This window comes from Daktulosphaira vitifoliae, unplaced genomic scaffold (assembly GCF_025091365.1).
Source record: "Daktulosphaira vitifoliae isolate Bord-2020 unplaced genomic scaffold, ASM2509136v1 Scaffold_2, whole genome shotgun sequence".
NCBI classification, from domain to species: Eukaryota; Metazoa; Arthropoda; class Insecta; order Hemiptera; family Phylloxeridae; genus Daktulosphaira; species Daktulosphaira vitifoliae.
In genome coordinates this window covers 13,877,899-13,893,046 of record NW_026099573.1, presented here as the reverse complement: position 1 = coordinate 13,893,046, position 15,148 = coordinate 13,877,899, and the positions used below count along the sequence as shown (strand labels likewise).

General features: G+C 26.9%; 1 protein-coding gene across 3 annotated transcripts; it reads left to right on the top strand.

The window, feature by feature from the left end:
* The first annotated feature begins 536 nt into the window (after positions 1-536).
* LOC126897857 (uncharacterized) lies at positions 537-2,282 on the top strand. 3 transcript variants are annotated; one of them, XM_050671781.1, is made up of 2 exons: positions 537-1,705; positions 1,808-2,282. In XM_050671781.1, exons 1-2 carry the CDS (start codon positions 766-768, stop codon positions 2,221-2,223), a joined length of 1,356 nt encoding a protein of 451 aa, XP_050527738.1. In that variant the 5' UTR covers positions 537-765; the 3' UTR covers positions 2,224-2,282. The 3 variants fall into 3 exon arrangements, with proteins under 3 accessions (XP_050527738.1, XP_050527739.1, XP_050527740.1); XM_050671782.1 differs by having other exon boundaries at positions 541-1,737; positions 1,808-2,207; XM_050671783.1 differs by having other exon boundaries at positions 542-1,649; positions 1,808-2,207.
* The last annotated feature ends 12,866 nt before the right edge of the window (positions 2,283-15,148 follow it).

Sequence of the window (15,148 nt, the reverse complement as noted above, 5' to 3'; positions counted from 1 at the left end):
ATTTTTTTTAAGTAAATAATTAATAATTTTTAAATTATAATACCAAATAGTCACCTCTCAAGAAATGGCACCATAGGCTACGGCCCATTTGGCCTAATTCTAAATACACCACAGACAGTACATATGCACAGCATATTAGACACTTGTTTTAATATAGTATTAAGTATATTTTATAACAGTTATGTAAGTACTTTATTAAAGTTAAGTTTTCTGTTAAATACACTTATATAGGGTGTTTAGTAAATAAGTAAACGGGTATCCATTGTTCTCATTGTTTGTAAAAATCGACCCGTTTCCTTACTCACTGAACACCTTGTATAAAACAATGAAATCGCAACTGCGTGTAAATTATATTTATCGAATTTTAAATGCAAATATTTTTAGAACGTAATATAATATTTAAACTATGAAACATTTAAAGTACTCAAATTATTTGAGCTGTTTTAAAAAATAATGAAAAAAAAAAAATTGGTAAATTCACTAAAATTATCACATGTTTCATGCTGAGAATTTTTTAAGTACAAATAAAATAAAAATTTTAGCTATTTAACTCTTAAAAAATAATAGTGCGAATTTGTTTAAATAACTCGCATATTCATAATTTATTTCAATTTGAGATCAATAAGTTTTTAGTTTTAAACATTTTTTTATAAGTAGTTTGAATTATATTGAACAAATAAATGATACTACATAAAATAAATAATATAAAATGAGTTTTAAACAGTTACTGCAGTTTTGTCAAGTGAATTGATCACTTTTCTTGTCATGCTACGGTATATTATTTTTATTACGACACTCTGTGCCCCTGATATTTTTTGTAGCTTTTGTGTAATTAGTACTGATGATTTACCAAGCAGAAATGAGTTGATGAATACATATGGACGAATGCTCCGTTCTTTAGATACTGGCTACAAATCATTAGATAAACCGACATCGTTGACTTCTGTTTCGAGGGTCATATTAGCACAAAAAATAGATTCCATGTATATAAACTTAAATTGTAGTTTTGCTTATTACGGTATTCATCTGGCTAGACTGATGAAGTATTGTGAAGTCAAAGGAGACTATACGATTGGAAATGACGTTTACTCATTTGTTGACAACACTCACGCACTGATAAACAGCGCAATAAGAGTACCAAATTTAAGGAAACGAATGTATCAGATATGGTTAATTCACTCGTACGCCAAGTATTTATCGGTTATGGCACTGCGGCCAGAACAATACCCGTCAGTTATGAAGGCTCACGCTTTAGTCGATAAAACTCTGACCGATTTTGCTACAAGTTGTGAAAAGGGAAATGAATATAATGACGAAGACAAGTTTACCAAATATTACGTAAAAATAAGTGAAAAAACAAAAAATATTAAAAATATTTGCAAACTCGCAGATAAAGATAAACAGTTTATTATTAATCAAATTAAGAAATTTAATGTGTTCAACAACCCTGAAAATTATAACTATCCTAAATATAAAGATGTACTCCATATAGAAAACTTTAAAAGTGACGATAAACATCTTGGTGTAATTCTTGGATTGCATGACTGGAATGTAGTATTTAAAAAAATGGTTAGAGATTATGAAGCTACTATCATTGGTGATATTTCTATGTATGAATGGATTTCTCGATTAGGATACTTTCATCAAAGGTTTACACTGTTTTTGAAAATAATAGTGTATCGGTTAATTTTCCATTATTTAAAATGTATAATTTACGACTTTACAAATAAAAAAACAGTAAATTATATCTTAAAAACTTATAACTTGAAGGTAAATTTAGTTTTATCCGAACTTCTTTTTTTTTTAGATATGAAAGATGACTCAATTTTATGTATTATCTTGGATCGTTTGAAGCAGCCCATCGAAGAGGCAATAGATTCATACCATTCTAGCTTTAAAGACATTTCCGAGCAATTTAAACTCTATATGAAGGATTTCTTTGGCGAAGAGATTAAGCTAAAGGAGGAAAAAGAAAATATTGTATCTTTATACAATTTGATGGATAAAGATACACAGGACATATTAAGTAGTTTTATCAATCGAAATAAAGAAATTCCCGGCTACATTTATTATTTTGTTTGTTTCAATGCACTTGTTTCTTACGCTAACTTAGCTTTTTTAGATATTGATTTTAAAATTATTAATTCATTTATTGAGTATTCAGTTGATTTATCTAAGAATAAAATATCAAACCAATTAAATGATTATTTAAATATAGTTTAAATTTTTTTCCTCATATTCCTTAAGACAATTATTTAATAAAATAAAGTTCTAGTAGTTCAAAGACTACCGGAAAAAGTTGAAAATATTTCTTCTGTATAATTTTAAGAATGTTATCGTATTGTATTTAGATTTTTTATTCTATTCGTTTAAATGTCCTTAAAATTTTATGTTTGTTATTTATTAAAAATAAGTATACGAAAAATAAATCATTTTTCATTCCTTTATTTTTAGTTTTAATTATTCAAATAGAGTTTAGTATAAACTAAATATTTTAAGAGTAAGAATATGAGATAGTTTCAAAATTTACAAAAAAAAAGTTAAGTTCATTTTGGGATCCAGTGTAGTGGAGATGAGGAATAATTTTTATGTTAGTTATCAATTAAAATTATTTAAAAAAGATATATACAGGGTGGCCCACCACTTACTGACAACTTAAATAACTTTTGATCCAGTTAATATTTTTAGCTGATTTTTTTTTAAATAATAGTTATACGTTAGGTCTATAGCTATATCTCAATAATTAATTTTTTTACATTTTATTAAAAATATTAATTATTTTTAAATTTTAAATAAAATGTAAAAAAAAAATCTAAGATAGCTATTTTGTAGAGTAGAATTTAAGAAAAATTTTAGTAAAAAAATATCTTATTAATATTCAATAGTAAATATTCTGTAGCGTTTTAAAGATTGTAAAAATTTGAATTTTTATGTACTATTTTACGGTTACAAACATTGAAATACGTATTAAGAAAAGGACAGAAGAAAACGCTATCTTTTCAATATACTTTTCAATGAGAGTGATAAGTAATAATTTCCTTATCTGATTTCTTATCATGGTATTTATGCCAAGTTTGTAATGTATACACACTATCATCATATGTATACACAGTAATCATGAAAAGATAGCGTTTTCTTCTGTCCTTTTCTCAATACGTATTTCAATGTTTGTAACCGTAAAAAGTACATGAAAATTCAAATTTTTACAAACTTCAAAACGCTACTAATATACACACTTTTCAATAAGTTATATCATTATAAAGTTAAAAATGTAAAATATAAAATCGAATATTTTAACACAAAAATTGCATAGGGTAGTTATTTTCACAGTGAAGTCAAAATAAAGTCCGAAATTTTTTTTTCGATAATAAAGTATATTAAATTAGCTCTAACTTTAGATAATATAAAAGTGTCAGTATTTCCGGAACACTATCAAAATTTTAGTTGAAAAAGTTAATTTTTTGTGAAAAAGTTGTCATTTTGAATCCTAACTATGGGCAGATAAAGGGTCAGATTTATAAAAAAATATATACAAAATGATAGGTAAATACCTCACGTAACTAAATAAAAAAATATTATATTAATTTGGACATTTCTAAAAATGTTATGGCAGTTTTAAGTAAAAAAAAATTTTAAAATGTCAAAAATGAGCGATTTTTAAAATTGTAATTTTTTTTTTTTGGAGTTTTCTCTCATTTAAGGGGAACANTAAGTAAAAAAAAATTTTAAAATGTCAAAAATGAGCGATTTTTAAAATTGTAATTTTTTTTTTTTGGAGTTTTCTCTCATTTACGGGGAACAAGGGAAATTTTTTCAATTTTTGAGGGTAATGTCTTTGACATTACCCTCAAAANTCTCATTTAAGGGGAACAAGGGAAATTTTTTCAATTTTTGAGGGTAATGTCTTTGACTAGATACGATTTGTGATCTTTTGACGTATCGTTGAAAGAAATCGGCTCGGTGAGAGCTGAGAAAAATTGGTAACAAACACAAAAAAATAATATATCAATAAAAAGAAAAAAAACATTCTTTAGCTTCGCATCGATGATAAAAAATTAATTTTTAAAATACTTTTTGTAATTGTGAAAAATAAGATAAAACATATTTAAAAAAAATTTTTAAATTGTAAAAATTGATTAAAAAAAAAAAAAGTATAAAATGTTATGTAGATCATAAGTAATATGAGTTGTCAGTTAAATCTGTTCCATGCTGTATACGACATCTACATCAAAAACAATAATAAACGATTAATTTTTAAACGTAAAAAATCACGATAACAATAAGCATCTTAAAAATATAATATTATAATAATAGAGCATGTTAAACGATCATTTCAAGATCTTCACAGTACAATTGGGGTCCGGCATAATTGAAATCAGCAAACTCAATTAAATACAAACATATGAATAGATGTATACATATGAATACATGTGATTTTATCTAGTTCAAGTTCAAAAAATTTAAAGTAATTGTTGAAGGTGAGACTAGTGTTTTATTATTTTTATCACTAGACATTTCTTAACCGTACTCTCTTCCTGCTAAGGCATAAAAGTGTCAATAATATGTGAAAATTTGGTCTACAAGTTATTATTGACCATCATTTTCTTAATGAGATCATTATTTAATAAACAAGCTATTTAACTATCTATGTTCCCTTTAAAAAAATATAGTTACTAACTTTATAAGACATAAGGGATGGACATAAAAAATATATTATGATTGATAAATTGGTATACCTGTCACTAAGAGAATTAAAAAAATATTCCATGTAATTTTTATTTTCGAATAATTAAGTGGTTTTTGCTAATTGAATTGTTCTGTATAATTTTTTTAATTTTATAGTACTTCAGGTATGCTACTATGTGTTTAAAAATTGTTTTTTTTTCTTATAATTTAAGTTTTACAACGTTTTAAAACAATGAAACTATAATATATTTGCATCTTAGTAATTTAAAAAAAAATTACAATATTTTTGAAGAAAAGTTTTTTAACGGATTTTGAATGTGTGGTAAACACAATTATCTACTCTTTTAGATAACCGTAGTAGTAAATAAAAAAATAATCTCGCGCAATTGACACGTTCATACTTATAAATTTGTACTCAAATGAATACTGTTAGCTGAATTTTATTTTATTGAGTTAAATATTAATAACCTTAAATTTGGTTTGGTTTGAATGGTGTAGATATTCCGTTGCTGTGCAAAACACTTTAATATCGCCAATTTTTACTTGCAATTGTATGACTTTTGAATTATATGACTTTAAATTCAAATACACCAAATTATGTTCTAGTTTTTATTTTTTTATTTAAAAACACATTGTATTAATATTATTTTGACGTAACTTTTAAAGACATAAGTATTTTTCAGTGGCGACTCGTGAGTGATGGTGGTGGGGGTGTGATTTTTAATTTAATACCATTAGTCATAGGCATAAAAAATTGTTAAATTAAATATAATAAATTAAAACACAGTACACATATTATTATTTTAAAGGTCGCAGCAGAAAATAAAAATAACAGCAATTAATCAATAATAGCAATCGATAACGACTAGTGAACACGCAGTAATATCTAAAAATAAATTGCCCAAAATAGTAATATAATAATATTTTACCTTATGGACGACGCTGCCGGTCGTCTAAACACTGCTCGTATGCGCATGCGTACTCTCATATACCGAGGAAAACAACTTAAATGGTTGCACACGACAAATGTATTACAACTATTTTACTATTTAAAAATTTGCAATTTTAATAAAAATGTAGAATTAAGAATATACAGTTCATTTTAGTAGGGGGTGCGATTGTCCCGTCGTCCAAACCACGAACCGTCACTGGTATTTTGGGACATTATCAAAAATTGAAATGATATTTTTGTGCCCATCCAGTACTTTGTTTATGATAGGACTGTTCAAAATGTATGTTGAACTTAAGAAAATTGTTATGTAATACCACTAAAAACTATATTTTGATTCATGTTTTCATCAAATAGATAGATCTAATATATTTGTCAAAAATGGCATGGTTTTCAATTGTAGAGGATAGTTGTTTATAGATGACAAATTGTTGGAACGTCTATTTTTTTAATCTAGATCTCTAGATCTTTAGAATTTTAGATCTCTCTATAACACATACATCAAATATTTTGCATTGGAACATATCCATATTTCTAACGTTAAGGTGTGCAATATTTTCATCTGATAAATTTCGTTTGAGTGGTGTTCGGCTTATATTTAATCATCTCTATATTCTAGATTGATGAATAAAATTGTAATTTATAATTAATTTGAAATTTGCAATTAAATATATTTAAACATTAATTTTCATAGTAATAAATTTCTATTTTTAAATCCTAAAATAAAAATAATTAAGTGGAAATTCCTTGTCAATGTTTTCTTTGTTGCGTTTATTGGTTTAATAAACTCACATCTAAAGAACACATACTAAAATTAAGTGAATAATAAATAATCAGAAATATAAAAAAATAGTATTGAATAGATATAAATAAAAGACCCTTATACACAAAAATATTTTTATTTTAATAAAATTTAATACTTTTGCTCTTGTTTGGTTTCAAGTATAAATCCGAAGCATGCGCTGCTTAGCTTTTTTTATGGAATATATTTTATATGCAACTTAAGCATCGAAATAAATTATTTTGTTTGAATCTATCATTAGATAAAAAATAAAATGCTTATATTTTAAGCATTTATTGAAATTTGGTTCTCCATTGTATATCATTCGTTTCAACTACATCAAGTGGTAAAAGAACTACAGTGCCAGTAATAAAACACAACGCTATTAAAATTACATTGGTACTTTTTTAATTTTTAGACTTGTCTTATTGGTTTTGAATAAATAATAGTAAATTAAAAAATTTGTGTTATTGTTTAGATAGTCAATGTAAATAATACTAAATTATTTTTTTTCGTTTCTCTGCGCACAACTAGTATTAATCATGTAGCGATAATATATTTAAAAAATGATCTATTAAAAAAATATACTTTTTTTTGAATGTATGTTTTCATATTTACTTAATTTTATTTATGCGCATAAAACTTGCTCGACATGACAAATATGTTTTCATAACGATGTCATTATATCTTTTTTTTTTAACTTGAATAAATATGTGTACTCATTGTGCTTTAGATTTACATGAATAACATCAAAAACCACATCTATAAACCTTTAACTTTGCATGCTTAAACATTTATTACGCTTTATAGTTAGTGATGAGCAAAACAAGAACAAGACCAAGACTGTCAAAGTCTTGGTCATAGTCTTGTTCTTGATAGCTCAGTCTTGGTCTTGGTCTTGCTTTACTAACTCAGTCTTGGTCTTGGTTTTGGTCTTGCAAATCTAGTCTTGTTCTTGTTCTTGGTCTTGCTTTGCTAACTCAGTCTTGGTCTTGGTTTTGGTCTTGCAAATCTAGTCTTGTTCTTGTTCTTTGTCTTGCTTATTTAGTCTTGTTCTTGTTCTTGGTTTTGCCCATAAAATCTTGTTCTTGTTGTGAGTCTTGTCACAATACTCTTGCAAAATCTTGCATTCATTTATATTTGTAAAAAAATTCTACTTAAAAGGTTTAAATAACGAAGTTATCTACTTCAGTTTGTAAATTCAAATTTAATTTATATGCCATAGGATTTTTAAGTTAGAACTTAATATTAGCATAAACAATATGGATGATTTTTTTATGAATAGTTTGGGGTATTAAAAAAAAATAAACAAATAAATTAAATTATAAAAAAATAAGACGTTATTGAAACAAAGTATTTTTTCACTTTAAACTGATGGCGTAATATTGTCCGAATGGTAACGCAGCGGATGTGCGGTCGGGGAGGACGCGATTTCGATTCTCCTAGTCGGATAATTTTTTTTGCATTTTAATTAATTTTTTTCATTGAATAATGAACATGAATATATTTATTTTATGAGTTTACCAGTCGCCGGTTTTATGTATCGATTTTTAAAACCGGTTTTAAATAATAATCGCTTTCTGTTCATAGACACAGTTTTTAAAAATTATTGGTTTTGATTAACAAAACCGAAAAAAACTGTTATAACCAGTTTTTATAAAACCAGTTTCAGTCTCCGCTTTAGAAGTAAACAAAAATTTTATCTAATTTTATCATAATGTTTGAAGCACGGAATATTTATTTTTAATCTTCTTTAATTATTTAAAATTAATTAATTACAATTGAATGACAATAAATTTTGAAACATGATTGTAAAATTTTAAGTTAATCGGTAACATCAGCTCATAGGTAATATTTAATTTGAACAATACGCGTAATGAATAAAAATCAAAGTAAAATTTAATATTGTCGAATCTGTCATTAATAATCTTAACGATTTTAACCAACAAAAATTTTTTTTTTTTTTTGCAAGAGTGCAATACTCTTGCAGTTTTATTCTTGTTGTTGCAAGATTCTTGCATTTTGAGTCTTGGTCTTGGTCTTGTTCTTGCAAGTCTAGTCTTGTTCTTGTTCTTGGTCTTGCTAAAAAAGTCTTGGTCTTGTTCTTGTCAATTGAGTACAGTCTTGATGTTGGTCTTGCTGATATTATTACAGTCTTGGTCTTGTTCTTGGTTTCGTAGAAATGCAAGACCAAGCCAAGACCGCAAGAACAAGAGTAATTCTGCTCATCACTATTTATAGTGATTGAAAAATTTTCTGTCGCTCTGGTAGCTTATGTTACAAAATGACTTTTTGTAGATCATCTGTAGCAAAAAAAATTAACTTATCTTCTATCAAAAAATGTATTGGTGTTAATGTTTTTATGTCAACTGGATCGCTATTTATTGGATTTAGCGGTCTTGAATTTACACACACTTTTTTTAGGCTTATTAGTGTAATTAGTTTTTCCGAATTGAGTTTCAAGATGAGTTGAACTCAAATATATAACTAGTATCAATCAACACTAGTCTTATAAATGCCTCATCATCACTGCACTGGACCTCGACTGTACTACACTTTTTTTACCTTAAAATAATGCTATTTTTTCATATAACTAATTTGTATCAATAATTGAATTGGACGGTTCAATAAAGCAAACGAATTACAGTTGAATAAAAAGTTTTTTAATCATATTGAGTAAAAGAAAATCAATGAAAAACTATGCTTTTGATTAGATTTGATATTTTACTTTCTATAAAATTGAAATTGTTAATTGGTGATTTGATTCTTTAACAGAATTATATGTTTTATTTCTTAAAAATCGATCCACCACAAATCCACCGATCGTCATTTCTCATCGTAAATAGTACATTTTGTTTAGTTTATTGTGCTAATTAATGATTTGTCATGTCTTGTGTAGTATTCTGTGTATTTTTTATTTTCTATTCTAATATTTCAATGTGTATGATTGTATAATAGTTAAGGACTTGAAATTTTTGATGTCATAAAAATAATAAGCTGTAATAAAATCCTTAACAACAATAACCCACCTGTTTGCTTAAGACAAGTACAACAATAGTGAAAGGATCAAATATCTTTTCTTTTATTAAATTGATATTGTTTGTTCAATATAATATTATGTAATGATGGTAGTACTTTTTACATTTTGTATGCCAAAAAATGCAATATCTTTTTATAGTTAAATTTATAAAATAATCATAAAAAACAAAATTATTTTCATATTGTAAAAAGTAAGTATATAATTTTGATGTGTTGCCTTACCTGATTGATTTAGACGTAATACAATAAAAAAAACATCAATAGAAAAATTGTTTTTAATTACAATAAAGGTTTGTATATTTAACAGCAAAGTCGCCGAACGCCATGATGATGCATAAAATACATTTTTTATTTTGGTGGTGTTTTCGTCTTCAAAGTAGTGCGATGGAGCGAAACGAAATTGAATTGACACCAGTAGTAGGAGACGTATGAGACGAGGGGATTCGGTGGTCGCCATATTGTCGGCGTGGTGTCATCCAAGCGTATCATCCCCTCGGAAGGAAAAAGAGGATGTGAGTAATTCGGTCATTCCAACAACTGTAGCCCCGAAAAGTTTTTTACGAGCAGACATCTATAGAAGTGATCACCTGACGGACTTTTAAGCGGGTTGTGTAGGGTTGATACGGACATTCTCCATGACCACCTCCCAAAAAATTGTTTTTGGGAACCACCCTGACTGTCAGCTCTCATTCACAACATTAACGCCATTTATTATTTAACGTTTGATGGTAAACGGTAGCCGACTACAAACGGTCCCTGGGGCACAATGATACTATGACATAATATACTAAGTGGGGGTCGCGAAACTATGAAACAGACAAACGGTCTTTAATAATATTTCATTACTGAATCATTGTACACCCAATAATAATAATAGTTGTTTACCCTTTTCCTCTGCTTTTGTAATGAAATCCAACTGTTTTATTAATGCCGTTAAATGAAAAAAAAAAATGGATTTATTATCACTACTTTTTGAGGTTGACAGGAATTCTTTATGTTTTTATATTATATTAGGTTAATATATTTGAACGTTTTCAAATGTTATGCAACTGTTCGCGAGCCAACGCACGTGCATTACTGTAATACAATTGTAATAAAAAATATTATAATGTAGTGTTGCTGAATTTTTGAGCAATATTGAAGGCACCCATGTAGCTGACAGCTGTAAAAAAACCATATCATTCAATTATTTTCCTCGAGAATTCTCAGTATTTTTTTTTTTTTGTACTAACATTGTGAACTCAAAATAAATTTATACGTAAGATAAGTCTTTTGTAATTTATAGTATTTATAATAAAAGATTAAATACATTTTTTCGAAAAAAAATAAGTGAATACAATAATTAAACGTTCGGTATTTTTAAGATTTAACAAGTTATAAAAATCTTTTTTGTGACTTCAAGATTACGTTTAAACATTTTCTTCGTGTATTTACAATTTAAAAATTTAATTAATAGTCAAACTAAAAATTTAAAAACTTAAAATTAAGCAAATAATTCAACCGATGATTAATTTGAGCAATGTTATCTTGATTATATTGATTTTGCCAATCATATTGTTCTTAAAAAACATGATGAGTGTAGGTATATAATAAACTTTATTTTATAGAAACATATTGTAATTAATGATAGGAAATATCGAATAACTAACAACAGTCGAATGACTATCCAACTATTTAATAGTTGTATTTGAGTGGTATAAAAATAATTTTGATAATTTGCGCTAAAAGTTAACTATTCGGTCGCATCAGAATTATTTAAAAAACTAATCACTAGTAGAAACGGTTATTTCAGTAAAATTTGGTATTTTTGGATTACTAAGGGTAGAGCTTTTTTTTTTTTTTTGAAGTACCTAATCTTAACTGTACTTATGTACTCAATTCTTGTAATTCAGAAACTATGTGTCCTTTTTGCGGTTCGATTTGAACTCAATTTTATATAGAAAGATTGTTGTTTTATGATGACATTTATTTAACCAAGTGTGGATAATTAAAACTAAATCTTTAATTTCAATTGAAGTAAAAAAAAAGTGCTTAATAATATAACTATTATACAATAACGAAACATATTTATTGATCGTAGTATTGCGTATGTATCGATTCAGTTTTTAGACTAAATTTTTCTTCATCAGTATGTTAACAATAGGCTAAATATTGAAAGGTGCTTGAAAGTTTGCTTTCTAAATTAAAATTTTATTTATATTCTCGTTATGTTAATAGGTCATTTTACTGTACTAGATTATTTTAACTGCCCTAAATGTTTTTCGTAAAGTCGCTTATTATTTTGACAACAATTTTTAAATTTGTGGTTTAAAAACGTTTTGTTTTCAGTTCATTTTATCAGGCGTATTGCTAGAAATAATGTATTGATTATAAAAAAAATATTAAATCACTTTCTTTACACGTGGACTCATTATCCACCGTGTTTAAAGCACTTTTAAGCACTTCAAGCCCCCTCCCCATTCACGTCAATGTCAATTATTATTATTTATAATCAGTATATTTGAAATAAACTACATGGTATGTAGTTCTTATAATTGAAAAGCCTAATCAGAACAAGCTCAATACAAGCGGGACACATTATTTCTACTTCTAAGTCATTTAGTATAAATTGGCATAAACTGGTTTACCACCGACTGTGCGGTAATACTGACTGCCATAATGTTTAATTTAGAAAATTTAGAAAAGACTGAGTTCAATATACCTAAACATTATTAAGAGATGCTAGTACGGAAATATATTGCGTGATAAATACACTTGTGAAAATTCCTAAGAGCGACTCAATGAATACTTGTCACCAAAAAGATGAAATTTATAAAGGTAATGTGAGTAGAAAGTGGATTTATAGAATTATGTTTTTCGGTTGATTTCCGTTTGAATGGTTTTGTAATTTTTTTTATTTTACAGAAAATGATGAGAAAATGTTTTTTTTCAGGTAATATTTAAATTAAAAAATAGGCTCTTCTAATTATAAAAATGTGCAAAAACAAACATTTTGTAAACTTGGTGATTGACAAGTTTTTGATAAATTTTACTTCTGTTAAGGTGCATAAAGTCAAACATGTAAAAACTTAAAAATCCACTCTTTTATTGTGAATTTTAAGTGTTCTTTAGGATTACATAATATTACTTCCAAAGAAAATAATCTCGTGTATCAATGAACGCCCACAGACACACGTTTCGGATGTTTTATGTCTGTTGAACAATTTGAGCGAAAAATACCTCAAGATAATTAAATTATAATATGATTTTGCGTTTGTTTTTCGCGTATAATTTTTGAACATCTTTAATATTATAATAAAGTGACACGGAAAATGTTTTACTATCATTATCATTAATAAAGACCCTCTGGTGAGATACGTACAATAAAACGGATTACATCATGTCGTCCGGAACTTCTCATGTTACCATATTCACACACACACACATACATACATACACTTACACTTAAACACACACACACACACATACATACATACACTTACACTTACACACACTTACACTTACACACACATACACATTCACACACGACGCTCCCGCGCGCACGTCTAAAGGGATGCCAACGATCGCCCACGAAGCTCGTTTATCGTCGTGGTCTCATCGAACACCGAAACAAGTTAAGAGGCTTCTATTGAGCGCAAAGGGGGAGACAAAAACTAGTTTTATTTACAAAATATGTATGTATATGTTACTACTTAGCAATGTAGCAGTAATGAGCGGTGCGGTAATTTTTTTATCGAGTCCCCGTTCCCGTTAGTATTTTTTATCATTATTATTATTACCGAACGTTTTATTGATAATATAATTTATTTTATTCTATTCGACATATTTCTTGTGGTGACAATATTGTACGACATAAAATTGTACAACAACAAAAATTTCAACAAATTATTATTCATTATCATTTATTTATTTTTTTCTTTGATCTTCAAAGTCAACATACAAATCAATAATAAATAATAATAATAATAGTAAAACACAAATAATATTTTGTTATTTTAACTGTTAGAATTTTTAATTAAAAAAAGTGATGTTTTTCCCACTACAGAATACTTTGGTTTTAGCTTGTAAAATAGTAAGTTCATGATCAGTGGTGCAACCAGAAATGTGTTGCGGGGAGGGACTTAAGAATATTTAAATTTTCTTATTTTTTAAAGTACAAACAATTTCATAAAAACAATTTTTTCTGCTTCCCTATTTTGGTTGTGCCACTATTCATGATTATTATAATATTAAATGTTATTATATCATTGTAGTCATAATTATTTACACCATAAAGATATTTCTATTTAACACATAATAAGTGCTTTGTTTTACGACACATATACATCAAATTGTCTATATTAACTAATTTACTTAAATAATAATACTAAAATAAATAAATAATAGTTATTTACAAATAAGATTTTATAATACAAGATTGCAAAAACGTTTCAATAAACTAAAAAAAAAATACAGAATCACAGACATAGAAATATTATTTATAGTAAATATTAACATACGCGTAAAGACGTAAAAAGAAGTAAAACAATAATTTATGTACATAATAATTTCTTTATAGAATCTGATTTGTGGGTTTTTTTTTTGTACCCTGTAATAATTTAGCGTTTGAGTTTAAATTATAAAAAAAAAATCTTTGTTATGCTATGAACTAATCAAAATCAACAATGTAGACAAAATCTTTATCAGACCTGTTATTTTGCATTAAAAAATTAATGATTATTTTTTCTTTTACGGATATCATAGAATATTATTTGATTCCGTTCTGTTTTATTTTGCAATCGCAATATATTTTACTTAATTATAGAACTAGACGCAGTTAATAGGACTAGAAAATGAAAATTGAAAATATAATTAAAGAGTTCAACCAACATAATTATGCATTAAAAATAAATAATTATCTTACATTTGGAGTCGCACGGCGTTATCATTTAACTGTTGAAATTATTTTCAGAGCAAAAACAATATTCAACACGTGTATATTTTATTTTACTTGTGTCCTTAAGAAATATATTATTTGAATAAACAAGTTTGCATGTTGTCTACTATATTTCCTGCACGGATAATTGTTTTCAAGGATTATCAAAAAAAATTTGGTAAACTCGCCCGCAAATTATGACAGGAAAAGAACAATGAACCGAAAACAAAAAATAAAACCAAACACAACTCTTTCTTTCAATTGCCAAGACTGGTTTTCTTAGTGAGTGTTAGAGCATTACAGTTTAAGTATTTATGATGTTGAGCTTCATTGAGAAAAATTGACAAAAAACCTGTTTTTAAATTCTCGACGTATTGATCTGTAAAGCTCTCGTTAAATATTCATGCGTGATTAACACCAAAAGACAGCTTGTCACAAATTTAATTTAAAAATGAAATCATTTCAAGTAAAAGGAGTTTGTCTACGTTTTACAAATAAAAACATTCATAAAAACTGTTTTCATTTAAAATCTAAAATTTGTGATTGATTTAATTTTTCCCCGTTTGATATCACTCCCAGAGAACTGAACCACTTGTGAATGGCAAAATCCCTGTCGGTGGAGCTATTTACCTTTATTCTTGTGTACTTTTTAATCTTTAATCATATAGTGTTGTTAAGTGTAACGGATTCCTTAGTAATTCTCAGTGTATATCGACTCGAGTCAACGTCTATAGTTGAAATCTCTAGTGTCTTTTTCCGGTTAGCACGGAGTGNATAG